Source organism: Oryctolagus cuniculus, chromosome 6, assembly GCF_051225735.1.
Source record: "Oryctolagus cuniculus isolate XC-2025 breed Fujian yellow rabbit chromosome 6, ASM5122573v1, whole genome shotgun sequence".
Lineage (NCBI taxonomy): Eukaryota > Metazoa > Chordata > Mammalia > Lagomorpha > Leporidae > Oryctolagus > Oryctolagus cuniculus.
In genome coordinates, this window is record NC_142872.1 from 57,876,975 (window position 1) to 57,904,518 (window position 27,544).

The following is a 27,544-nucleotide window of genomic DNA, read 5'->3' on the forward strand; positions in this document are numbered from 1 at the left end:
GGGAGCGTAGCTCCGTCGCAGGATGCTTCCGGGCACTGTCACTCGGACTCGGATTCTGGGACTTGCGAGCCACTCGGCAGGGAAGAGCCCTTCGGGAACACCGCGGCCAATCCCCGCGCGGCTAAGGCGTACGAGGCCGGTACAGTTGTGCCAACGGGGATTCCCTGTCGCCACTTGCGTCCTCCAGAAGGCACTGTTGCACAACCGAAACAAAACTCCAAGGCACAGCAACTAAAAGCAGACACCTAGAAGCGACCGCAACTCAGCAAAGCTACCGACTCCATAGTCTGGTCTGCGCCTGCGCCACACCCGCGGCGCTCCACTTGCGCCTGCGCAGTCACTCTGTTGGGCGTGTCTCCGTCTTTTCGCACGGCTTGGGCGGAACGTCTCGTGAGAAGTGGGAGTTCTCGCGGGAACTTCATTCAAAAAGCCCTGGCGCTTACCCGAGCGCTAGTAGAGTGAATGGCCGGCGTCTTTCTTGCAAAGGTAGGGTTGGAATCAAGAATCGGGAGGCCTAAGCTCGCCTCCCGAGCCGCGTGCGGCCGCAGCCAGGGGAAAAGAGTGAGGAGAGAGGTAAGGGCAGGGCCCTGGTGGGAGGTGGGCGCAGAGAGGTGCGGTGGGCAGGCAGTGAGCAGGCCCTCGGGAAACCGGGGTCTGGGTGTCCGTCTTGCCTGCAATCTGCGTTCTCAGAAACCGCACTCCGAGCCTGGCTCAGCCTGCCGTCGGACTGCCTCGTCGCCCTCGGGGCTTCTGGATAAATACGGAGAGCTAGGTCGTTGGGGGGGGGGGGGGGGCCGCAGAGTAACAGCCCGCGGATTTGCCCGGTCCGCAACCCTAGCCACTGGCCGCTGTGAAAGCCCCAGCTGAGAACTGCTAAACGCACACCGGATCTCAAGGATAGGACCCAGAGAGCATTCGTTACTCTTCAGACTATTAATCTTTATGACGAGTACGTGTTGAAATAGTACTTTGTACTGAGCTAAGTAAAAATGTAAAGTTTCACCTCTTTATTTTCCTTTTAATGCCATTCCTAGAAAATTTAAAACCACAAATGTGGTTCACATTATGTGCCTGTTGGACAGATTCTGCCTTCATTGTTTTCCATCCATTACCTGATTTAATCTCCTCAACAACCCTTTTCCTAGGTGTTATTGTCCTTGTTCTGTTGATGATACAATAAGACATTAAATAATCTTCCCCGGGTTAATGCAGCATGTGAGTGGTGGAGATGGAGTAAGAACTCAGGCTGGTTGGTTCCCACCCAGAGCTTCTGGTCCACTAAATGCTTTGTGTTTGCTGTTTTGAGAGGCAAGGCAGAAGCGTGGTCCGAGCACCTGGCTTTGGAGCTGGACTCTACTTCGCATCTCACTTATCACTTAGTAGCTGATGCCCATGGGCAGACAGTGGTTCAGGCAAGGGTGGTAGCATAAGAGGCGGTAAGAAACAGCCAGATTCTGCATATATTTTAAGGGTAATGCCAGTATGACTTTCTGATACAGGGCGTGTAGCATTGCGAAAAGGAGTCAAACACGCCAAGGCTCTGGGCCTGAGCGACCTATAGAACGGCGCCGGCGGGCGCCGCGGCTCACTAGGCTAATCCTCCGCCTTGCGGCACCGGCACACCGGGTTCTAGTCCCGGTCGGGGCGCTGGATTCTGTCCCGGTTGCCCCTCTTCCAGGCCAGCTCTCTGCTGTGGCCAGGGAGTGCAGTGGAGGATGGCCCAGGTGCTTGGGCCCTGCACCCCATGGGAGACCAGGAAAAGCACCTGGCTCCTGGCTCCTGCCATCGGATCAGCGCGGTGCGCCTGCCGGAGCGCGCCGGCCATTGGAGGGTGAACCAACTGGCAAAAGGAAGACCTTTCTCTCTGTCTCTCTCTCTCACTGTCCACTCTGCCTGTCCAAAAAAAAAAAAAAATTTTAAATTAAATAGAAATTTAAAACGGAGCTGCCTTCAGCTGACACACTGATGTAAACAAAGTTTTGGAAAGAAAAACTGGAATTCACAGTTTGAACATGAAAAATGTCAGGTAGTGTCTCCACATAATGGGAATTCCAGCAGATCTTTTGAATGAATCATAACGTTTTTGACTTCTTTGTATATTCCTAACTGGGATGTCTTAAAGTTAATTCTGTTTTTTTCTTTAGTAGATGCAGATGACAATATTTACTTGGGCTTATCAAGAGAATTAAATGAAATAATGTCTTTGAGGCTGTAGATATGACAAATGGTAAATCCTTAAGAAATTTAAGTTATTACCAATGCAGCAATTAACTGGCTCCATCATGTATGAGCTTTGTAAAGTTTTTTGATTTTAGCACAGTAACTACCAGCCCCTGATAACCTAGGACACCTTTTATTCTTCTCTTGAAACCTGTGTTTTCTCTTTCTTTATTCTCTATTAAGGATCCTACTTCCCAGTTTACTGATAAATTGAAGCAGTTAGAAGGGCATTTTCACAGATTCCCCCCACTACCTGTCTACCTGCTTCTCAGCATCAGTTCTCATACTTTTCTTTCCCTTTTTTTTTTTAAACTTATTTATTTATCTTATAGGATAAGAATGAGAGAGAGAGATCTGTCAGCTGGTTTACTCCCCAAATGGTGGCAAGAGCTAGGACTGGGCCAGGCTGAAGCCAGGAGCCTGGGATCCATCTAGCTATTAGACAAGGGTGGCGGGGGCCCAAGTGCTTAGGCCACTATCTGCTGCCTTCCCAGGTACATTATCAGAGAGATAGATGGGGAGCAGAATAGTGGGGACTGAATCCAGCACTCCAGTGGGATGCCAGGGTCACAGGTGAGGGATTCACTGACAGAGCAGATGTAATGTTCATGCTTCTGTTGAAAAAGTCTCTGCAGGTTAGACTGTATCTTCTTTATTCAGGGACATCATTGTAGCAGATCTCTGGTGTCTTCTCTCCTGGATTTAGCCCATGGCATACAAATGTACTGTTGTTATTTTTTTCCATTTTAATAAACAACAAATCATTGCCACTATTTCCAGTTCTACTTACTACTGTGTTTATCTGCTGTCTGTGCAGCACACCTGTGCTTGTCATGTGTTTGTTTCCCGCTTTTTCTCTCTCAAATCCATTCTAGTCAAGCTTCCCCCCACCATCTCTGCATCAGAACTGCTCCCATAAATCAAAGCTAGTGGCCAATTCTTTCTTAGTTGATGTAGCCCCAGCATTTGGCATGATTGTACAGTTTGCTTACTGGCTTCCAGAACAAACCATGCTCTTGTTTTCTCTCCGCCTCACTGGTCACTCCTGAGTATACTTTCCTGGCTTCTTCCCCACTGTATAACAGGTTTCAGTGCTGGGCCCCTTTCTCTTTAATTATGCTCATGCTCTGTTGATAGTCTCAGGACTTAACGCTGATGGTTTCCAAATTTCTGTCTGCAGTCCAGACCTCTCTCCCACTCATATATCCAACTTGATATTTTTCATGTTCAAACTGTGAATTCCTGTTTTTCTTTCCAAAACTTTGTTTACATCAGTGTGTCAGCTGAAGGCAGCTCCATTCTATAGGTCGCTCAGGCCCAGAGCCTTGGTGTGTTTGACTCCTTTTTGCAATGCTACATACCCTGTATCAGAAAGTCATACTGGCATTACCCTTAAAATATATGCAGAATCTGGCTGTTTCTTACCGCCTCTTATGCTACCACCCTTGTCTGAACCACTGTCTGCCATGGTCTCTCTGCTTCCAACTGTGTTCCCCTCCTCACTGGTCAAAACAACAGCAAAAGTGATCCTTTTAAGTTGTATCAGATCTTCTGCTCCAGATTTTAGAATGGCTTCCCACTTTATCTGGAGTAGAAGCCATATTTCTTAACACTGGCATTATTGGCACAGAGACACCCCCCGCCCTCCGCCCTGCCTTCTCTCTACTATGTCTAACCTGATTTCTGTGTTGTTTACTCCTTGTATTTGTTTTCTACCTTAGGGCTTCCCCTCTGTCTAGAACTTGCTAAATAGCGGCATGGCTGATTCTCTCTTTCTTGGACTCCTGTTTGTGCCACTCATCTCTTATTCCAAGCTCCCTTTTTTCTCTTCTACTTTTGTTTCTATTTCCACTTTCTGTTGTATTTAGTTATACTGTAATAGTCATCTCACAGTATCTTTGGGAGATTGGTTCCAGAACTTGGGCCATCTTCTACTGCTTTCCCAGACCATAGCAGAGAGCTGGATCAGAAGTGGAGCAACTGAGACTGGAACTGGTGCCCATATAGGATGACGGCACTGCAGGCAGCAGTTTCACCTGCTACACCACAGCTCTGCCCCCCCACCTTTTTTTTTTTAAGATCTATTTGAAGGGCCAGTGCAGTAGTATAGCAGGTAAAGCCATCACCTGCCGTGCTGATATCCCGTATGGCACCTGTTTGAGACCTGGCTCCTCCACTTCTGATCCTGCTCTCTGCTATGGCCTGGGAAGGCAGTAGAAGATGTCCCAAGTCTTTGTGCCCCTGCACCTGCATGGGTGACCAGGAAGAAACTCCCGGCTTTGGATCAGCCCAGCTCTGACAGTTGCGACCATTTGGGGAGTGAACCAGTGGATAGAAGATCTCTCTACCTCTGCCTCTCTGTAAATCTGTCTTCCAAAAAAAAAATACATCTTTTAAAAAAAATTTATTTATTTGAAAGACAGAGTTACAGAGAGAGAGAGAGAGCACACTTCCATCCGCCATCTGCTAGTTCACTCCTCAAATGGCTGCAACGGGAGCTGAGTTGATCTGAAGCCAGGAGCTAGAAGTTTTTTCTGGGTCTCCCACATAGGTGCAGGGGCCCAAGCACTTGGACTTGCCCAGGTACATTCGCAGGGAGCTGGATCAGAAATGGAGCAGCTGGGACTCAAACAGGCGTTCGTATGGGGTGCCAGCACTGCATGGGGCAGCTGTACCCACTACAACACAGAGCTGGCTCCTTTCTAGATTTTTTTTTTTTTTTTTTTTTTTGACAGGCAGAGTGGACAGTGAGAGAGACAGAGAGAAAGGTCTTCCTTTGCCGTTGGTTCACCCTCCAATGGCCGCCGCGGCCAGCGCGATGTGGCCGGCGCACCGCGCTGATCCGATGGCAGGAGCCAGGAGCCAGGTGCTTTTCCTGGTCTCCCATGGGGTGCAGGGCCCAAGCACCTGGGCCATCCTCCACTGCACTCCCGGGCCACAGCAGAGGGCTGGCCTGGAAGAGGGGCAACCGGGACAGAATCCGGCGCCCCAACCGGGACTAGAACCTGGTGTGCCGGCGCCACAGGCGGAGGATTAGCCTAGTGAGCCGCGGCGCCGGCCCTCTAGATATTTTTAATCTGCAGTTAATTGGATCTGAGGATACAGAAACCTGTAGAGAGGGTGGACTATGTCCACTGTTTTCCTGGAATGTGAGTTTCATGAAGGGGGAGGGAGGTTTGGTGTGGTGTGGTTTGGTCTGTCCTGGTTTGGTCTGGTCCATTGTGTCTGATGAATCTGCTGTGACCAGCATGGAGCCTAGCACATAGACATTCAAGAAATGCTTGCGTGCCTGGCAGCCTGACCACATCGACTTAAGCCGTGGGGAAACACCTTAGCAAGGATGCTGGTCTTTCTAGGTAGAACTGTTTATGAGTTTGGCTTCAGAGGCTGGGGCCAACTAGGGAAGGATGATGACTGAGGCTGAGATAGAGTGGAATGTTTTGTATATATTATGTTTGTAAAGTCCTTGATTGAACATCTAGGATAAAAGCCGTGTCCTCTAATTGCTCTGTACGTGGCTTCTATTCTGCATGATCATGTATAACTAGGATACTAGTGAGTGTGTTTGCAGGAAAGCAAATTGAATGAGTTCAGGAAGTTAACATTGTTGTGAAAGATCAGACATGATATTCCCTGGGTTAATTGTGAACCTTTTTTAAGGCGACCTTTTTGTATTTTAAATAGCAGTCAAGCTACTGACAAGATTTCTTTCATTGTTTTCTTGACTTTGATGACATGGGTACTGATAGCATTTTGAGACCAATTCTACCTTGACATTTAAGAAACCCTAGCACACAACTGAAAGTTTCCCGACAGTGAATTTCTTAGAGGCAAAATTAAATCTATTGTTTTCTGTTTTGTTTGATCTCAAATCAACTAACAAAATTATAAGAATAGTTCCTGCTCTTAGAACAAGAATGCAAATTTGACCACTTAACAATTCAGAAAGAAAATCTCAAAACTATGTTTTGACATGGTTGTATGGGGTTTTCTTGTTTAAGCTTAAGTAGTTTTATTTTCTCTATTTACAGTAGGCTAAAAACAGGAAAAGAACATGGAGGCAGATGTAATTGCCGATCTTCGAAGCAAACTCAAAGAGGTTGAAAGTGAACGACTGAAAGCCGCACAGTATGGTTTACAACTACTGGAGAGCCAAAGTGAACTGCAGAATCAGTTGGAGAAATGTCGAAATGAAATGATGACCATGACTGAGGTAGGACTCTGCTGTTATGTTTGCCAGGATATGCTTTGCTGTTGAACATTTGTCCAGCAGTTATTATTTATTTTCTGAAAACTTTAGATCTTGTTCTCACTCCTGTCCCTGTTAACAGAGAGTGAAATAAATGAGCACCTGATATTGGTTCCAACCAATGCATTCGGAGGTTGAAAATCAAGTTACAGGGGCCAGCGCTATGGTTTAGTAGGTGAAGCTGCCGCCTGCAGTGCCAGCATCCCATATGAGTGCCAGTTGGAGTCCCGGCTGCTCCACTTCTGATCCAGCTCTGTGCTGTGGCCTGGGAAAGCAGTGGAAGATGACCCAAGTCCTCGGGCCCCTGCGCCCACGTGGCTACTGGCTGCAGATCGGCACAGCTTTTCTATAACTCTGCCTTTCAAATAAATAAATAAATCTTAAAAAAAAAAAAAAAAAAAAAAGAAAGCAAATCAAGTTATGGTCTCTCTACTTACCATATTTTACTCTACTTACCACAAGACTTTGTTTTGTCTGCACTCTTCATTAGTGACCTCACTTGTTTCAGAGCTCTAAATATCATCGGAATTCCCTCAAGATGATGATATATTAAGCCCTTATTTCTCCCCTGAAGTGTAGGTTCATGTATTCAACTGTCAGCAAATGGACATCTTAAAATTAACATATACAGATGGAATGCTTGATTTCACCTACTAATGAACGTTCACTAAAACTTTTCTTATTTAGGGAATGTAATAACGATTCTTCCAGTTGCTTGAACCAGAAATTTAGGAGCGTTGCTTAGTATTTTTCTTTCCCGTGCTTCTCATTTTAATCCATCAACAAATTCTGAGAACTTGACCTATGAAACATCTATTTGTGCTACTCTAGTTCAGCCTGCTATCTTCTCTTCTTGGGCTATTATAACCGGCTTTTTTTTTTTTTTTTTAAGATTTATTTATTTATTTGAAAGAGTTACACAAAGAATGAGAGGGGGAGAGAGAGAGAGGTCTTCCATCCGCCTGTTCACTCCCCAATTATTTATTTTCCAGCCATTCAGTTAAATGGCTAGTTTTGATCAGCAGGAGATGAAGGACACTACTATGACAGTTGATATTTGAGCCAAAGCAAGGACCTTTATAGGCAGGCTTTGAAACTTGTCATTGTGAAGTTTGATGTGGATTTTGGAATCCAGAGATTATTCCTGGGGCTGGCTGCTTGGACCTCCTTTACTGCTTCCTGGGGGCTGGCTGGTTGGGCCCCAGAAACCACAGGTTGGGAAGTGATAGCACCAACCTTTCCTGGACTAGTGTCTGTAGTGACTTCAGCTTGAGTGTTTTGAGACAGCTGTAGCCTCAGAGTACACCTTAGGAATTTAAGACTGATGAGCTACAGAGTTATTCCAGCGTTTAGCATGTGATTGTTACTTGGAAAACAGAGAATGTGTGAAACAGGAATGAAACACTTGAAGGTGAGAACTAATTTTGTGTAATGGCTTCCAGTGAATTTTTTGTGATTGTTTTCAGAGTTATGAACAAGAAAAATACACTCTTCAGCGAGAAGTTGAGCTCAAGAGTCGAATGTTAGAAAGTCTGAGTTGTGAATGTGAAGCTATTAAACAGCAACAAAAAATGCAGCTGGAGCAATTAGAAGAACAGCTAAGCAGAAGCCATGGACAGGAAGTGAACGAACTAAAGGATAAGGTTTGGATTCTGTGTATTTCAGAGAATAATATAGTGTGTTCCTGCAGCCATCTATAAACTTTAGCTGAAATTTTTTTTTTAAGTACCAGCTATGTGAAATAGCCAAGAACAAGGTTTCCATTATCTTACTGTTGGGAAGTGATGACCCTGAACAACAGTTTACCTGCGGAGCTTGCATAGTTAATGTACTAACACATGACTATTTAATTTTGGTAGCTAGATTCTAAGGGACACAAGCTATCCTGGTTACCTGTATGGAGTATTCCTGTGGGTATCAAACATAGTCTTTAACTGTGTTAAAAGATGCTTAGTCTTTGCCAAGTAGGAAACCCTGGTAGTCTAATCATAAAATAAGTTTGTGTCAGTCAGTGATATTTTTCAGGGAAAAAAAGGCCTTTTGATTTATAACATTGAAATTTATTTATTTATTTATTTATTTATTTTTTTTGCTTTAGTTAGAAAAACTGAAAGCAGAATTAGATGAAGCAAGGCTTAGTGAAAAGCAGCTGAAACACAAAGTAGATCATCAGAAGGAACTCCTGTCCTGTAAGTCAGAGGAGATACGGGTCATGTCTGAGCGTGTGCATGAGAGCATGTCTTCCGAGATGCTGGCTCTTCAGATTGAGCTGACGGAAATGGAAAGTGTGAAGGTAATTTTTAGGGCATGGGTCTTGCTTATGGCACTTTGTTGTTCTCATTTTTCTGCATGTTTTGCAGTAACTGTTAGGAGCTAGTTTGAAGGCTAAAATATTTCCTGACCTTTGACCACACAATACTTTACAGTTTTCAGGTGAATTACTTCATTCATAATACAGCTTTAGGTTCCATGATTACGTAAGGCAGACTTTATGTTTAGGTTGATGAATCCTCTGGAACAATTTAGAGGCATACTCATTCTAGTTTGTGTCATAGAGACCCAATATAGAATATTGGTGCAGTGGCAGTTTACATGGATGTGAATGTAGCGTTTTCTTTCTTTTTTTTTTTTTTTTAAGATTTATTTATTTATTTGAAAGTCAGAGTTACGCAGAGAGAAAGAGAGGTTTTCCATCTGCTGTATCACTCCCCAATTGGCCGCAATGGCTAGAGCTGTGCCAATCTGAAGCCAAGAGCCAGGAGCTTGTTTCAGGTCTCCCATGTGGGTGCAGGGGCCCAACAACTTGAGCCATCTTCCACTGCTTTCCCAGGCTATAGCAGAGAACTGGATTGGATATGGAGCAGCTGGGACTCGAACCGGCGCCCATATGGGATGTCAGCACTGCAGGCAGTGGCTTTACCCGCTACACTACAGTGCTGGCCTCTGAATGTAGGTTCTGCATTTCAGAGTAAGAGTAGTTAAAAGTTATAACCTTAAATTCATAGTAAAAATAGATTAGATAGGACCCTCCTGTTTGATTCTCTAATGAAAACTTTAGTAATTAAGACAATTTTAAATATGCCCCAACAACCTTTGACCAGTTGTTTAGTTTTAGTTTTGGGTGTGAATGATCACCGACAGATCATTCTGAGCAGCCGTTAAGTGAAAGATGATGTAAGAGTGTTTTTCCTTTTTCAATTCCTGTTGAGTAGACCACCCTCAAAGAAGAAGTGAATGAACTACAATACAGAGAGGAACAACTGGAGCGCCTTACTGCTAATTTAATGCGCCAGGTGGACCGGCTTAAAGAAGAAAAAGAGGAGCGAGAAAAGGAAGCTGTTTCTTACTATAACGCCTTAGAGGTATTTGGATTATGGTAATATCTTTTCCAATTTTTAAGTCGTTTCCTTGCTAACCGAGTCTTAGCGAAATCGTTTTCTTTTAATCTTAGAAAGCTCGTGTAGCCAATCAAGACCTTCAGGTGCAGTTGAACCAGGCGCTTCAGCAAGCCTTGGATCCCAATAGTAAAGGCAACTCTCTGTTTGCAGAGGTACTTCCAAGTATTCTAAAGATTAAATGGACTAAATGGCGTTTTGTTGACTACCAGTGTGAATCAGTGTGCTGATATTTTCTAGGTGGAAGATCGAAGGGCAGCCATGGAACGTCAGTTTATCAGCATGAAAGTCAAGTACCAGTCACTAAAGAAGCAGAATGCCTTTAATAGGGAACAGATGCAAAGAATGAAGGTTGGAAGTCTCATTCTCAGTGATTGATTAAAGCCGTTTTATGTTAGCATTACATCACAGATATGTCAAAGAAACCATCGTTCCCTTCAGAGTGTGTTTAGTCATTCTACAGCTGCATTACTTTTTAAAGAAAAGTATATTTAAAGATCCTTTTATATATTTTAAGGAGAGCAACTTTGGAATAAAGATTTAGTAGTAGAATGTTTAGCAACTACTGATTGTTTTCATCGTTCCTCACCAGCCTTGCCGGGGGGTATAAATCATTCTTTATGGAGTGGAGATTTAAAAAAATGAAAAAGCTTTTATTTCTGGCTCTTGGCTTGGTGTCTTTCTGAACACAGTCCTAGGGTTCCTACTTGCACTAAAACTACCTCTCCTCTTCTCTCATGAAGGCTTGTTATAGAATGACATTTGAATTTTGGGGGTCCCTTTTCCTTAACAGCACTCAAGTCATGCATGTGGGCCCTTAGAATTGTCCTGGAGTTAAAATGTAATAAAATATTTTTGTAGTGCTTGGCAAATGAATAAATGCTTACTAACAATAGTTGTAGGTCTTGTTTCTAAGGATTTTCAGACTGTGATGCCTGGTTGCATGAGACTCCTTTATCTGGGAATGATTTCTCTATAAAATTCCTCACGTTTGCTCTTTGTTTTCTTGCAGTATTTGTTTGGCTCCTACTCTTAATCTTCCAGTGTTCCTTGATGTCCCTACTAGCTTTAGAAACTAACAGCATTCTGGATTTTCCTGGGTTAAATGCCTAGCCTCTATCCTGAAGCAGGAACAGAAAGGATATTCCTTCAAGTGTTAAAAGCTGCCTTTCTTCTTTGTCAGTGTACCTGTAACCTTGTGTCTTTGTTTGCTTTACTCAAAACTTTCTTTAAGCTAATTAACACTTTTCAGAACTATGGGAACTTCCAAAAGCAGCTTTGGAGTCTAGATATTTCCTCCTGATGCAGGTGGAGTTGTAACTAGATAGTCAAAAAAATTAAAAGATATTGTGGATTGCCTTAGTATCCTTCAATTGCCTTTTTCCTGTATGGTCCGTCTTTTTCATTTGTGATTGAGGAGTTTAATAATTCCTTTCACTTAATTAAAGTTAATGAAATTTTTTTAAAAATCCCATGAGATTCTTAAGAGAATCCGTGTTTATGATGACTAAGAAATGTGCAGCTTCTGCCAGGCTTACTTACCAGTTAAGTGATGTGCTTCCAGGCTACAGCCATGGTGCTCAATTTTATGTTTCACAAAACTACAAAGATATTCATCATTTGTAATAATCAAAGTGGGTTGGACTTACTCCTAAGGGTAAAGCTAAAAACTTGCCCTGGGACTCCAAATCCCATTAAGTTGGCAGGTAATAATGCCATCTTACTAAAGTGATCAGTTTAAGTTCATAACTGATCATAAAGATAGGAATAAGTGTCAAAGGGAGCACATAAATAAGACCAGTGTCTGCAATAGTAATTGATAGAATTAAAAAGAGAGAATGATCCAACATGGGAAGTGGGATACTCAGCAGACTCATAGAATGACAAATGCCCTAAACAGCACTCTGGCCTCAGAATGAGCCCTTAAGGCATTCGGATATGGCTAAAAAGCCCATGAGAGCATTTCAGGCATGGAAAGCCAAGACACTGTGGCAAAAAATGACCTGCATGAAAGATCTCTCTGAGTGAGATCCCGGTGGAAAGGGGCCATCAAAGAAGGAAGTACTTTTCTCTGAAGAGAAGAGAGAACTTCCACTTTGATTATGGCCTTGTCTAAATAAGGTCGGAGTTTGTGGACTCAAGAGGCTTCCATAGCCTTGGCAGCTCATGACAAGAGCCTAAGAGTGCCAATTGTTAAATCAACAACAGGAGTCACTGTGCACTTGATCCCCATGTAGGACCTTTGTCCTTAATGTGCTGTACTAAGAATTAGTAGTAAAACTAGTCTTCAAACAGTACTTTATACTTTGTGTGTCTGTGTGGGTGCAAACTGTTGAAATCTTTACTTAGTGTATAGTTGATCTTCTGTATCTAAAGATAATTAAGAATGGATCTTGATGAAAAATGGGATGGGAGAGGGAGTAGGAGGTGGGATGGTTTGCAGGTGGGAGGGCGGATATAGGAGGAAGAACCACTACAATCCAAAAATTGTACTTATGAAATTTATGTTTATACTCCTTGGGATACCTGCATCCCCATTATCATGTGGGTTGAGTTCTGGCTTTGTTTCTGGTTCTTCCCCGGGAGGCAACAGATGATGACTGAAGTATTTGGATCCCTGCCACCCAGGTAGGAAACTAGTGAGTTCTGGGCACCTATGTTGGGCCTACCCTAGCCTTTGCTGGCCTTTGGGAAGTGAACCAGCAGGTGGAAAAATCTCTTTGTCTCTGCCTTTCAAATAAAATGAAATAAATTTAAAAAATACTCAAAAGTTCCTGTAACAACTTACTGCTATATATATTTTCAAATCATTAGACTAGAAATAGCTAATTATTTTCATTTCCAAAATGAGTTAAAAAATAACAACATATGAATTATACCAGTAGTATGATTATCAGAATATTAATTATTTTTGGGTGGGATTTTGTGTTTCTAGTTACAAATCGCTACACTGCTACAGATGAAAGGATCTCAAACTGAATTTGAGCAGCAAGAACGGTTGTTTGCCATGTTGGAGCAGAAGAATGGTGAAATAAAACATCTTTTAGGTGAAATTAGAAATCTGGAGAAATTTAAGGTATATATTTACATTTTAAAAATACAGCCGAATTTTAATTTGAATATCTCAGTATTTTTAAGTGAAATAGACTTTTTTATTATATTATTAACTTTGGTTTCAGCTTGACCCAATATTTTGAGTATTTTTTGCTCCCAAACACTTTTTGCTTCACGATATTTTTGACTTGCTTCTTTTAGTAGAGGCAAGCCAATCTATTCCATTTTTGTTGCTTTTCTATCATTATTTTGAGTACCCACATATTTAGTATACAATTGAATAATCTTGAACATACATATACCCTCTGGTAATTACCACGCAGATCATGGTGTGATATGCCATACTCATAGTTCTAGCACCACAGAAAATCTCTCATGTTTCTTAAGAGTCTCCTAACTTGATAGTAACATTGCATATATAAATACTGTTGAACTGGGGCAGGCCTTGGACATGGCAGTTAAGATGCCTGCATCTCATATCAGAGTGTCTGAGTTTGAGTCTCTACTCTACTTCCAGTCCAGCTTCCTGCTAATCTTGGGAACCCTCAAATGATGGTTCAAGTACTTGGGTCCCTGCCACCTATGTGGGAGACCAGATAAGAGTTCTGGGCTCTGGGCTTTGGTCTTGCCCACCCAGCCTTCATTGTTGTGGGCCTTTGGGGAGTGAACCAGTAGATGGAAAATCTCTTTCTGTCTATCTGTCCCTTTCTCTCTGTCACTCTACTTTTCAAATAAGTAAATGAAGAAAAAAAAATTACTGTGAACTTCATATAAATCAAATCATTTAATGTATACTCTTGTTTGTGTCTTTCATTCAACCTAATGTCAGTGATTTCTTCTAATTATTTTTATCAGTAGTTGATTTTTTTAAAAAGATTTATTTATTTGAAAGAGTTACAGAGAGAGAGAGAGAGAGAGAGAGGTCGGTCTTCCATTCGCTGGTTCACTCCCCAATTGGCCGCAATGGCTGGAGCTGCACAGATCCAAAGCCAGGAGCCAGGAGCTTCCTCCAGATCTTCCCACGCAGGTGTAGAGACCCAAGCACTTGGGCCATCGTCTGCTTTTCCAGGCCCTAGCAGAGAGCTGGATCGGATGTGGAGCAGCTAGGACTTGAACCAGTGCCCATACGGGATGCTGGCACTGCAGGCAGTGGCTTTACCCACTACGTTACAGTGCTGGCCCCAGTAGTTGATTATTTTTCAGTAGCTTATACCTCCATTTTGTAATGGAGATTTGTAACTGTGTTCAAACATTGTGTAGCTACTGAAACTTATAGTAGACGTTTTTAATAAACTCTAAATGTGTTTTAATTTGAAATCAATTCAGACTTCCACAAAAGTTGTTGGTATTTCTTTACATCTTTTATACAGGTTCCCTAATTTTCAATTTGCTTGATTACTTTGTTTATGTTGTGTTTTCTTAAACATTTCAGAGTAAGTTGCAAACTACACATCCATTTGCTTCTAAGTACTTAAGTGTTAATGAAGACAGTTCTCTTACATAACCCCACTACACTGATCAAAGCCAGGAAAATGAATGTTGATAAAAATTGAATACTATTAACTAAACTGCTTTTTACGTTTTGCCAGTTACACTAATATCCTTTATAGCATATTGAAAAGTGAAGCTGGTTAGTTACCTGGTACATTGTCCTTTATTTGGGATATTTCTGATGTGTTTTGATTCAGCTGTGTAATTTTGATGAGAAACTACAGGAATAACATATTATTCTCAAGTGCATCACACTAGATGATACAGGATGTCTGTGTCTGTGCCATTAATGTAGCTACTAGCCTTAATCATTGGGTTAAATTTATATCTTCCAGATCTGTAAAGTTATAATTTCTCCCTTTACAATTAATATCTTGTGAAGAAATACTTTGAGACTAAGTAAATTCTATTTTCCCTAGTACTTGAATGTGCATTCTTGTCTAAAAAAAGAAATATTGTGATAATAGTTATTCCATCATTCTTTCTGCATTTATTAGTTGAATTCTAAAGATTGGAAAAAAATCTTTTTCTTTCCTTTTCATTTATTTATATCAGTGCAGCTTCTTTGATACCTGTTTTATCCTCTACATTCTCATCTATTACTTTATTTACGCTAATACTCAAATTATCCCAGTAGGAGCACTTACTTCTCTAGCACACGATTCTTTGAGCAATTCCTAGTTATCTGGAGCATTAAGATATTCCTGGAATTAGCATTTTTCCAAGGAGCACTGGTTTTTTTTTCATGGAGAATGGTATTTAGAAACCAAGATCTGGACACTAGACATGCTTATTACTATTGTAGTGTCATTGCTTCTATATTCTATCAGCAGACAGAACTAAGAGTAAATGTGTATATTTTTATGTGTGTGTGTGTATGCCTGTAGTATGTACATAAATATATGTGTGTACACACAAATACTTTATACTATTAATTACAATTTGAATCTAACACTATGGTATTTATTTCTGACAGTAAGAAACGTAACTCTTATTGTCCTCAGTGCATTCGCTTATTTACTCAATCATAGAAAGCACGTAATGTTGGAACTACTAACCTGCTAACTAGAGTTCAGGATTCATTTGCAGTTCTTTGTGCTCTTGTGTCGCTCCCCCTCTTCGTGGAGGAACGACACAGGACCCTGCGCTGTTCTTTTGTCTGCTCGGCCCTCCCCGGGTTTGCTGCTGGTTCTTCCCGGGTTGGCTACTATCCCTTCCACCTCCGTGGAAGGGCAGTTCCCCCTGGCCACATTCCCCACTTCCGCAGGGGAGCGGCACACCGCCGGCCGGCTCTCTCGGGGGCTGCACAGGTGTTCCTTCAGATAGATGTTCCCCATAGATGTTCCTGGTGCATGCCGTCTTTCTCCTCCTTTATAGTCCTCCTCCGCCAATCCTAACTCTGCTACCCACACGCCGAGTACGCTGCTCTCCTCCAATCAGGAGCAGGTCCTACAGTTCCTTGGTTGAACTGGAGGCAGCTGTGTAGAAGCCTCTTTCTTCTCTCCCAGCGCCATATTGTGGGAGAGCAGATGCATAGAATAAGTCTTAATTCCAGTAACAATATAGTCCGAGTTGCTCCCCACAGTGGGAGAGCAGATGCATAGAATAAGTCTTAATTCCAGTAACAGTATAGTCCGAGTTGCTCCCCACACTCTTGCCTGGGGGTACATAGTCAGAATGCTGTGTTCAAAAGTTCCTTGGACTATTTGGACTCTTCTTTTCCCTCCTCCTGGCATAAGGGTGTGTCATTCATAGGAATTACAAGTAGGTTTGTTTGTGTTTCTATTCCATTTTGTTGTCCTCCTATGCATATTGAACTTCTTTACCTACTTAAGTATGCAAAACACTGGTATTGTTTTTAAAGTCAGAGCTGTAAAAGACATGTTCTCAAAGATGTATTCATGTCCCCATGGACTAGCTCATGCTAATCTTAGCATCCTTACCCTGTTTCTACCCCTCATCTTTGTACCCTTGAAAATAGCCAATTTCATCTGTTTTAAGTTTATTCATTTTGTTTCTTTGTGTAAAAATGAGCAGCCCTTGTGTGTATGTATGTTTTATCTCTTTTTTTAACAAAATATAGCATATTATAGTCTTGTACTCTCCCCTCCAATTTTTTTTTTCATTTACAGAATAACCTGGAAATCACTTCATCTCAGTTTATACCCAACTTTGATGAAATCTTCTCATTCTTGTTTATAGCCTTAAAGGATTCCGTTGTGTGGGTGTATTTTTTATTCACTGATTTCCTGTGTCTGCATTTGCGTTGTCTTCCATTCCAGACTGTGCTGTAAAGCACATCCTGAGTACATACCTGTTTTCTTACTGTGGTCTCTATATGTTCGGAGTTAATGCTACAGTGGGAGTGCTGAGGCAGAAGTAAATGGGGAGCTAGTACTGTGGCATAGTGGGTAGAGCTGCCATTTGCTGTGCTGGCATCCCATATGAGCACCAGTTCAAGTCCAGGCTGTTCCACTTCCGATCCAGCTCCCTGCTATAGCCTGGGAAAGCAGTAGAAGATGGCCCAGATGTTTGGACCCCTGCACCCATGTGCAGGAGACCAGGAAGAAGCTCCTGGCTCCTAGCTTTGGGTTGGCTCAGCTCAGGTCGTTACGGCCACCTGGGGAGTGAACCAGCTGGTGGAAGACCTCTCTCCTCCCCCTACCTCTCTGTAACTCTGCATTTAAAATAAATAAATAAATATGTCTTTTTAAAAAGAAATGGGTGTGTAATTTTATTACATATTTCCCAACTCCTTCCCATGACTTGTACCAGTGTGCGTTCCCACCTGCAACGAATCACAGTGGCTGTTGCTCCAGTGCCACCTGTGCAATGTGATATCTTTTTAATATCTGCTAGTCTGATGGATGAGAAAAGGTGTTTGAGCATAGTGTTAATCTGCATTCTTCTAAGTGAGATAGAACATGTTTCCATATACGGATTTATTTGCCTGTACATGTGTGTCTATGTATAGAAGAATTTACTCTTATTTTCTACTAGAACTTGCATGGTTTCACTTTTTAAATTTGGAGTTCTGGTCTCCATTGAAATTTACTATGTATGATGTGAGTTATTGTCGCTCCCCCTCTTCGTGGAGGAACGACACTAAACCCTGCCTAGGTTTCCTATCCGAGTCACGGCACCATTATGTCGCTCCCCCTCTTCATGGAGGAACGACACTAAACCCTGCGCTGTTCTTTTGTCTGCTCGGCCCTCCCCGGGTTTGCTGCTGGTTCTTCCCGGGTTGGCTACCGACCCTTCCACCTCCGTGGAAGGGCGGTTCCCCCTGGCCACTTTCCCCACTTCCTCGGGGGAGCGGCACACCGCCGGCCGGCCGGCTCTCTCGGGGGCTGCTCAGGTGTTCCTTCAGATAGATGTTCCCCTTAGATGTTCCTGGTGCATGTTGTCTCTCTCCTCCTTTATAGTCCTCTTCCACCAATCCCAACTTGGCTGCCCACACGCCGAGTACGCTGCTCTCCTCCAATCAGGAGCAGGTCCTACAGTTTATTGGTTGAACTGGAGGCAGCTGTGTAGAAGCTGTTTCCTCCTCTCCCAGCGCCATATTGTGGGAGAGCAGATGCATAGAATAAGTCTTAATTCCAGTAACTTAGTCTAGTCCGAGTTGCTCCCAGTTGCTCCCCACAGTTATAAATCAAATTATATCATTTTTTCCAAATAACTAGCCAGTTATCCCAGCACCACTTATTAAAAAGTTCACTTGGTCCCCAGTGCTTTGAGATGTTACCCTTATATATTCAGTTTCTACACATCCTTGAGTCTGTTTCCAGATTTGTTCTAGTCCATTAGTCTACCTGTCTGTGCATCACTGCCACACTGTTCTCATTATAGAGGCTTTGTAGTATATTTTGTCTAGTAGGGCACAGCTTTTCTCTCAGTATCATCCTGGCAATTCTCAAATGTTTGATTTTCCCTGCCTAGCACTATAAAGCTTGCTAATATTTTTATTTGAATCGCATTATATTTATACATTTTTAAATTAATTTAGGGAGCATTGGTCTCCTCTCAATAACCTTTTGATGAACTAAAGTGTCTAAATGACAGATTTTTTAGAATATTGATAACCTTATAGACCTCTAAATCATGACATTTGTATCACAAAAAGTTAAGTGTATGTAACTTTATTTATGTCCCTTATAAGAACTGTTGAAAGGAATGCAGTTTTGGTTAAATTTTCAGAATGTTGGTTGGCAGGCATATGTAGTCCACTAGTGGACTCAGCATTATACTTTGTTGAAAATATAACTTTTTTAAACCAAGGAGTTTTCTGTCTAATTTTTGGAATTGTTTGCAAGTTTTTAAGCAGACTTACTATCTTTTCTCCTAGAGAAATGTATAAAATTTCCATTAGAATCTCAGAAGAGATTTCAGGATCTCTTTATCATATTTTTCAGTTTTATGGCTTGGATGTAAAGCCATGAATTTAGCCCACGAGCATTTATTTCCTCCATTCTAAAAGCCAAGAGAGGGAAACATAGGATATAGGTATGTGAGAGGCACAGACTTTGAAGTCAGGTCTGATTCAGAGTCTCTCTGAAGAGAGGAGTGCTCATTCTCAGAGCTACTGCAGACAGTAAATGAGTTAAATGGTTCCTTCGTGTAGTGCCTGCCAAATGTATATATTTAAAAAGTAGTGGCTGCTGTTATTAATAAATGTATGCTAGTCTAATTTGTTATTTAAGTAATGGTGATTTTTGTTCTTTTTAGAATTTATATGAAAGTATGGAATCTAAGCCTCCAGTCAACTCTGGTGTTGTGGAAGATGATACCTATTATACAGAGTTACTTCAGCTGAAGCTTGATAACTTAAAGTAAGTAGATGAGTGGATGGAAAGGTGGAGAAAGAACCCTATTCTGCTTGTAATAGCTAGTATTAGTGACTACAAACTTTTGTTTTGAAGTGATCAAAAGAAAATTCCAGAAAAGAAAAGCAATTAAAAAATCTATGCAAAATACATGAGTTTTATGCAAGAGTTAATTACTACTGATCATTGAAGAAAAAATAGTTTAAATAAATTGAATGTTTTTATTTCTTTGAGTTTTTACTTTTCGACCTATAAATGAAGAGAACTTAAATATTGAAAATGTTCTTATAATCCAAATTTTTTAAAAATAAGTATCACATCATTTAAAATTTAAAGGAATTTATTTCTGTCTGAATAGATTTGAAAAAAAGTATTTTGTCCTTTTGTCCATTTCCTTTAAAGAATGGATGAGATTTTTGTTTTTAGAGGGAAGTATTATTGTTGAGACTTGTCCCAATTGTTTATTATTTCTTTGTGATTAAAAACCCCAGAAAAATGTATTTTTAACTGCATTGAAATAACTACACAATAAAAAATTTATTCTACAATATGTATTTATATTATGCTATTTTAATATTCCTTGGTTTTCATTTTTCATTATTGCAGCAAAGAAAATGAAAGTACCAAAGGTGAATTGTCCATACAGCGAATGAAAGCATTATTTGAGAGCCAGCGGGCTCTGGATATTGAGCGAAAACTTTTTGCAAATGAAAGATGCCTCCAGCTTTCAGAAAGTGAAAATATGAAGCTTAGAGCTAAAGTTGATGAATTAAAACTGAAATATGAACCTGAAGGTATGTAGGCTCATCTATTTTTATCTTTTAAATCATGAGGAAGTCTGAGAAATTGTATCAGTGTTGTTTTTCTTATTAGAGCTTTATGCAAATCCCATTGCAAGCTAATTTGTGGTTATGCATCTGCAGTTAATAAAGCACATTCATTGCTGCAAAATGTATAGGAAAATCCGAAGAGAACTGGATACTTGGTATTGACAAATATGTGTTCTTTTTGGAGATGGAAATTCATACTATCTAGTAGAAATGTAATATGGTAGACTTCCCCACTTAAGATTGAAGCACCTGTGTCATACCAGAGAGTTTCATTTTATTGAAGCAGCTGATGTTTGAGAGCTGCATGGTTAGGACTGTTTGTAGGAAAACCTAAAATAATGAGGACTTAAGTATTTTTTCCTCCCCCTAATGGAGGTCTGGAGGAGACACTCCACAGTGTCAGGGTTCAGGTTCCTTGTGCATTCTTGGTCTGCTGCTTTCCCACTGAGCCAAGTGCACACTGTGTGGCCTCACCTGCCTCAGCAAAGCCTGAGAAATGGCAGTCTTGATTCGCAGGGGCCATATCCCACTAAATGTTGAGAATTCTATTACTAAGGAAGAACTGTAGGACAGATACAAGGTAGCAAATAGCAAATCTAATCTTTTTTCTTTTTTAAATATTTATTTTCATTTCCTTGAAAGAATGTTAGAGAAAGAGAGATTGATCAATCTTCCATTGCTGTTCATTTCCTGAATGCTCGCAATAGCCAGGGCCAGGCCAGGCTGAAGCCAAGAGTCTGGAAATCCATCTTAGTCTCCTGTATGGGTGGCAGGGGCTCAAGCACCTTGAGCCATCTTCCGCTGCCTCCTGGGGTGCATTAACAGGAAATTGGATCAGAAGCATGGAGTAACCAAGACTCAAACCAGCACTAATTGATTGCACCACAACACCTGCCCTATGGCTATTCTTGGTAGACTAGCCCTTCTAAATAGAAGTCTTAACTGTACAACTCTGCATCTTTTTCACTATAAAGAGTGAGTTTACTGTAAATAAATTAAAAAGAAAAAAAAAAGCAAATACAAAAAAGTGTAAGAATGTGATGATTCTAACCTTCACCCTTCAAAAAAAATGTTGTTACGTGTTTGAAGTTAAGGATTCTCAACCAGCTTTCACCCCTGAATTGTTCCTACACCTACCTCTGTCTCATTACTGTATCAGGGGACTGCAGTGATTCTAACAATAGTGGCGAGGTGTTGATCATCTGAAGGTTTTTACATGGTTTTACAAGGCTTCTCTTTCTCTTTTCCTTTTCTCTTCCCTGATTCAGACTGGCTCCTCTGATTAAGAGTGATCCATTTTGAATTTCAAAGTTCAAGAGACAGGAGGAGGGGGAGGGTAGCAAGTCAAGATGTTGTGGGTTTCAAAGGAGCAGTACAAGAAGAAGAGGAGATAATGATCTGAAAGCAACAGTGTGGATTAGGAATACCAACCCCTTCTGCCTCCTTCACTAACATTTTGATTTTGAAAATGAAAGGCACACTAATGCGGAGGTGGGGAAAGGATGTTAGAGCAGTTCATTAAGTGACTGACTGTGACCTGCGTTGAAGACAGTTATGTTAGACCATGAGGACAGAAAGCTTTTGCAGGTGTCTGTGGTGGGGTGATGTGTTTAGAACTGCAGCTATACCCATCACTGAGATAGTGAGATTCTGAATATATTTTATAGATGGAGCTAACAGGCACAAATTACCAATATTCAGAGTGGTTGGCCTGTTCTTTCTGTTGAATCCTTATGACACACAATACTGAGTGAAATGTGTGCTTCTGAACCTCATTTTACAGGTTTAAGAAAATGGAGCTCAAAGAAGGTTCAGTACTTTGGCAAGGTCATGTAGCGGCTAAGTGCTAGTACTAGAATTTGAGGGGCCTACATTGTGTCGTAGCAGTTAAAGCCACTGCCTACAACACCAGCATCCCGTATGTGTGCTGGTTCATGTCCTAGCTGCTCTACTTCCGATCCAGCTCTTTACTAATGGCCCGGGAAAAGCACTGAAAGATGGCCCAAGTGCTTAGGCCCCTATAACGCTTGTGGGAGACCCAGAAGAAGCTCCTGGCTTCAGCCTGGGCCAGCCCTAGCTGTTGCAAACATTTGGGGACTGAATCAGTGGCTAGAAGATCTCTCACTCTTTCTCTCTCTGTCTCTCCCTCTCTCTATAACTCCAACTTTGAAATAAATAAATAAACTTTTTTTTTTTTTTGACAGGCAGAGTGGACAGAGAGAGAGAAAGGTCTTCCTTTGCCATTGGTTCACCCTCCAATGCCTCCGCGGCCGGCGCGCTGCAGCCAGCGCATCGCGCTGATCCGATGGCAGGAACCAGGTACTTCTCCTGGTCTCCCATGGGGTGCAGGGCCCAAGCACTTGGGCCATCCTCCACTGCACTCCCTGGCCACAGCAGAGAGCTGGCCTGGAAGAGGGGCAACCGCGACAGAATCTGGCACCCCGACCGGGACTAGAACCTGGTGTGCCGGCGCCGCAAGGCAGAGGATTAGCCTAGTGAGCCGTGGCACTGGCCTAAATAAACTTCTTTTAAGAAAATAGAATTTGAATGTGGACTCCTTGATTGCAACGATCCTCAACATCGTATGAGCTGAGATATTCGCTTCCTCTATGGTTTTTATCCAAACACCAGAAGAGACCATTTTAAGTGTTCATTCCTAGAACCAATATATTGAGTTTCCATTGAAAAGTTTATATCCAAATAAACTTTAAAAGATACAGTTAATGGAGTTCATGAAAAAGAACAGATAAGATAAAAACAATATGTTTTAATAAAGATATGAGTGGATTTTAAGAGAACGGATAAAAGGACAAAAATATATGGGACCTGCCTGTGATGTAGCAGGTTAAGCCCGTGGGTGTGATACCAGCATCCTGTATGAGTGCCAGTTTGAGTCCTGTCTGCTCCGCTTCCCATCCTGCTCTGTGCTAAAGCACCTTGGAAAGCAACAAAAGATGACTGCAAAAATAAATCCCTGCCACCCACGTGGGAGACATGGAAGGAGTTCCTCACAACTGGTTTCAAACTGGCCCAGCACTGGCTGTTGCAGTGGACCAGTAAATGGAAGATCTCTTTCTGTCTCTCTCCTTGTCTCTCTGTAACTCTGCCTCTCAAATAAATAAGTCTTTAAAATATATATATACATATATATATTTATAACTAATTCTGCTTTCTTATATTGATTATGCCATTGTATTCAGTCATTGACTGGATTTCTTCCTTTTTTTTAATGGTTTTTAATCTCAGAGAAAATTGAAGTGCCTGTACTCAAGAAGCGACGTGAAGTGCTGCCTGTGGATATAACTGCCACTAAAGATGTCTGTGCCAGCAGTGCTGTTGGGGAAGAATCCTGTGGATTACCACCTCAGAAAGAGGAGACTCAGTGCTGGCCTAGCAATTTAGAAGATAACAACTTGAAGTTAGAAAAGCCAGTTTATACAAACCCGCCAGTAGTCAGTCTTTCTCCTCACAAAAATCTACCCATGGAGATGCAGCCAAAGAAGGAAAAGAAGTGTGTGAAACTCGTAGGAATTCCAGCTGACCCTGAAGCCTCCGATGAAAGAAGTGGGAACAACCCTGGTTCTCCCAGGTCAGTATCCTCTTTCCTTCAAGGCCACCAGCAGACCTGTCCATCCCTCCTCTCCCGCTGCATGAACTACACTGTCTGTTTCTTTATCTGTTTCCTTAGTATTGCGTGTAGTGTTATTACACAGTTTCATCTGCCTGCCTTCAGCTTTTCCAGATTTTTAAGAAAGACTAAAATGATTGCAAGGGCTAAAGACTCCTGAATAAGCGAATTGTTTTAAATAGTTATACTTTTCTGTTTCATAAAACAGAAATAATCAGTCTTACCACATCTCTGGATGTCGTCAATTTGAGTAAATGTACTGTTATTTTTCTCCTGGTTCAAGAGTAGCCATGAAAGGAAAATTGACTTTCCTTCTCATAGGGCTTTCTAGTATAAAAAAGTTCAACCTTCTAGAAAACTTAGGTGCAATTGTTTATGGCTTGTGAAGTTGTTTATCCTGAACCTTCGAGAATGGGTTTTGATGCCTGTTTTGACATTTTTAAATATCAAAGCTAACTAATTTTCATGTTTTCCTAAAACTTCAAAGCCTCCAGTTTCAGCATAATTGAATTTACAACTAAAAGAGGAAGTGGCAGATGTGTGTCTGAAGGAATTTATGTACCTAGGGCCTTGTCCTTTAAAAAAAAATGATAATAATAGAGGTCAGAAGGTAAGAGGAGGTGAGTGGAGGGAAAGGTAGGTAACAGTGGCTGTGGCTGGAGTTCTGGATGTGCGTAGCAGGACAAGAATGGAGTGAAAACAGAAGTGGATGAGGACGATGGAGAAGGTAACAAAAAGATGAAGTGTATCTGCATGCAATGCATTGATAGATACATCTAAAATAAGTATCCGTGGGTGTTTAAAATGTAAGCATGTTGATGGGACAATGGCTAGCGTAGCTTATATGCTATGAAATGAACTGCTAGGTGCTGCTAGGGCTCTGTCTGTCTTTGAAAGAGGGTGTAGACAATGACATTTTACTAACTGATGTGTATTTGAGTTGAAATCCTGAGACATAGCTTCCCCTTATGCAAAGACTTCCTTGTATGCTTTTGTCTGGCTTCTCTTCAAGTCTTCACTTCTACCAAATGTAGTGCTCAACAGTGTAAGTATTTCAGCAACCTTAGCTGCTGTTATAGGAAGAATAGTTTGTTCCTTCATTTCTTGAGCTTGTATGTAATGTCGTAACCTGAAAGTCAGGCCAAATAAAAGCTTGATATCTAAAGGAATAAGTAGCTTCCAGTAGATGATATCTGATGCCTACACATGTTCCGCATGGTTGTGAAATGTGATTTGCTGGTTAAGTGTGCTTGACCACTGTCTGTTTCTGGAGGGGGATTTCCAGAATTGAGCCATGCACACCTTGCTATCTGTGTTGTCTTCATTTCTTTCTTTGCTGTGTTTTCTTTTTGGCTTGGTAAAAATTACTTGTGCAAATATATGTAGCTAACTGCTCGCCCAAATAGCAAGTTGGAAATTTTTTATCTGCTAGTTAAACAAAAACAAATAAAATACCACAAAACATTTGTTTTTGTGTCTATATGTGTGAGTCTATCTGCTGACTTAAGACGTTGCCAACCTCTTGTTTTCTGCATGCTTCACTTAAACATACAATGCAAAGATAATTGTGTAAATAAATTTGGGTTTTATTAGGTACTTTACTGTTGCATGCTTTATAAATTTAATTGATTTCTTGCTATAAAGAATACTTACATGCCTTTTAAAATATCTCTCCACTATTTGTTTTTTCCTTAATTATTATCCTGCCAGTTGAAACTCAATTTGAGGTGTTTGGTGTGTGCGTGTTTTATTTATTTATTTATTTTAAAATATTTTTGTGGGGCTGGTACTGTGGTTCAGTGGGTTAATGCCCTGGCCTGAAGTGCCAGTGTCCCATGTGGGCACTGGTTCGAGTCCCGGCTTTTCCACTTCCTATCCAGCTCTCTGCTATGGCCTGGGAAGGCAGTGGAGAATGGCCTGAGTCCTTGGGCCCCTACACCCACGTGGGAGACCCGGAGGAAGCTCCTGGCTCCTGGCTTCGGATTGGTGCAGCTCTGTCCATTGTGGCCAATTGGCAAGTGAATCATCGGATGGAAGACTTCTCTCCCTCTCCCTTCCTCCCTTCCTCCCCCCCTCCCTCCCTACCTTCCTCCCTACCTCCCTCTCTCTGCCTCTCCTCGCTCTGTGTAACTCTGACTTTCAAATAAATAAACTTAAAAAAATATATATTATTTTATTTGAGAGGCAGAGTTACAGACAGAGGGAGATACAGAGACAGAGAGTCTTCCATCCACTGGTTCACTCCCCAAATGGTCAAAATGATCAGGGCTGCACCAGTCCAAAGCCAGGAGCCAGGAGCTTCTTCTGGGTCTCCCATGCAGGTGCAGGGGCCCAAGCATTGGGGCCATCCTCCACTGCTTTCCCAGGCTCATTAGCAGGGAGCTGGTTTGGAAGTGGAGCAGCTGGAACTTGAACCAGTGCCCATATAGGACGCCGGTGCTGCAGGCTTGGGCACTAACCCACTGCACCACAGTACCGGCCCCATGTGAGTGTGTGTTTTAATGCGAGAAATAGATATCTATTCATGCAACCCTGGATTCTGTGTTGTTTTGATCTTGTGCTTAGCCTTTTGTCCATCAGAGTAACATTAAAATATTGCTGTAGCATTTTAATTTTTGAGTCAGGAATGCTGGTCACGACAGATGACATTTCGTATTTTAATTCTTTAACTAAGGTTTGCTATGGTTTTATTTTAACCAGTCTTCCAGATGTTCTTTAGACATTTACAAAATTAAGTTTAAAAAAGTTCAGTTACAGAATCAATGACTTAATATTCTTAATGGTATTGGAGTCAACTATTAATGTTTTGTTACTCTGTATACAAAAAAAAAAAAAATCAGTATGCCTCATAGGAGACCCATTACACTAAGGGTTTATTTATTTAATTTTCCGTAACTACATTTGAATTCAGAGTGGATGCTTTAATGCCTGTAGGTTAGCTGCTGAATCAAGGCTTCAGACAGAAGTTAAAGAAGGGAAAGACACTACAAGCAAATTGGAAAAGGAATCCTGTAAGAAACCACACCCCATTCTTTACGTGTCCTCCAAGTCCACTCCCGAGACCCAGTGCCCTCAGCAATAAAGACGTGTCCTTAATACGAGCAAGGTGCTTGCCCGGAGCTTACTGTGATTAAGATGGGCTTAAATTGCCATTATCTGAAAGGTGCCACTTGCTGGGTTATATCCATCTACCCACTGAGCCAGGGCTCTGCATTTTCATGCTTCCTTGACTGAGTGTTCCAAATTGGGTTGTGATTCTAACCCAAGTGATGGCACCACGTGGAGCTTTTGTGGACCACAGTGAATAAACCATTAACTGAAGGAAGATGTTAGAATTGATATAAATCTGTGTTGCATTTTGTTTGTTTTTTTTTTTTTTTAGTGATATAAACACTTAAGTGACCTACCTTGAGAGCCAAATGTCTCAAATGAGAATACTGAAATCATTATATTTTTCTCTGTACTTTTTTATGAATTTAGTTTTCCACTGCATTGTAAAAATGGGAAGTTAAAAAAATATTGTTAGTGGATTTTGTCAGTGTTTAAAGCACCTATGTTCATCTTTGTATTCATATACATAATTTAAATTTTGTGACATAAGCCTATGAAACAAGTAGTTTTAAAATTTAAAATAAAATTGCAATGTTTTCTTCCCTTGTATTTTCTTAAACTGTGTAGATAACAGTTATCAAAAGGGAGTAAAGGGGTTAGAAAAACTCCTGAAATTCTTAATTCCCTGATTCATAAAATTTTATATACTTATGTATATTATAATTTATATATATATAATTATATGTATATATGTTTCATGAAAATATAGTCTAAACTTTCCAAATAAAGGTTTTTAAAAATTA

The 27,544-nt window shown here is 41.3% G+C and overlaps 1 protein-coding gene across 6 annotated transcripts; it reads left to right on the top strand.

The window, feature by feature from the left end:
* The first annotated feature begins 39 nt into the window (after positions 1-39).
* SPDL1 (spindle apparatus coiled-coil protein 1) lies at positions 40-27,544 on the top strand. 6 transcript variants are annotated; one of them, XM_002710369.6, is made up of 12 exons: positions 40-573; positions 6,252-6,433; positions 7,936-8,112; positions 8,568-8,762; positions 9,682-9,831; positions 9,921-10,019; positions 10,105-10,215; positions 12,800-12,940; positions 19,135-19,238; positions 19,839-20,026; positions 23,309-23,651; positions 26,625-27,544. In XM_002710369.6, exons 2-12 carry the CDS (start codon positions 6,275-6,277, stop codon positions 26,770-26,772), a joined length of 1,815 nt encoding a protein of 604 aa, XP_002710415.2. In that variant the 5' UTR covers positions 40-573; positions 6,252-6,274; the 3' UTR covers positions 26,773-27,544. The 6 variants fall into 6 exon arrangements, with proteins under 6 accessions (XP_002710415.2, XP_051699547.3, XP_089191182.1 ...); XM_051843587.3 differs by lacking the exon at positions 26,625-27,544 and having other exon boundaries at positions 23,309-23,877; XM_017341247.4 differs by lacking the exon at positions 26,625-27,544 and having other exon boundaries at positions 51-486; positions 23,309-23,890.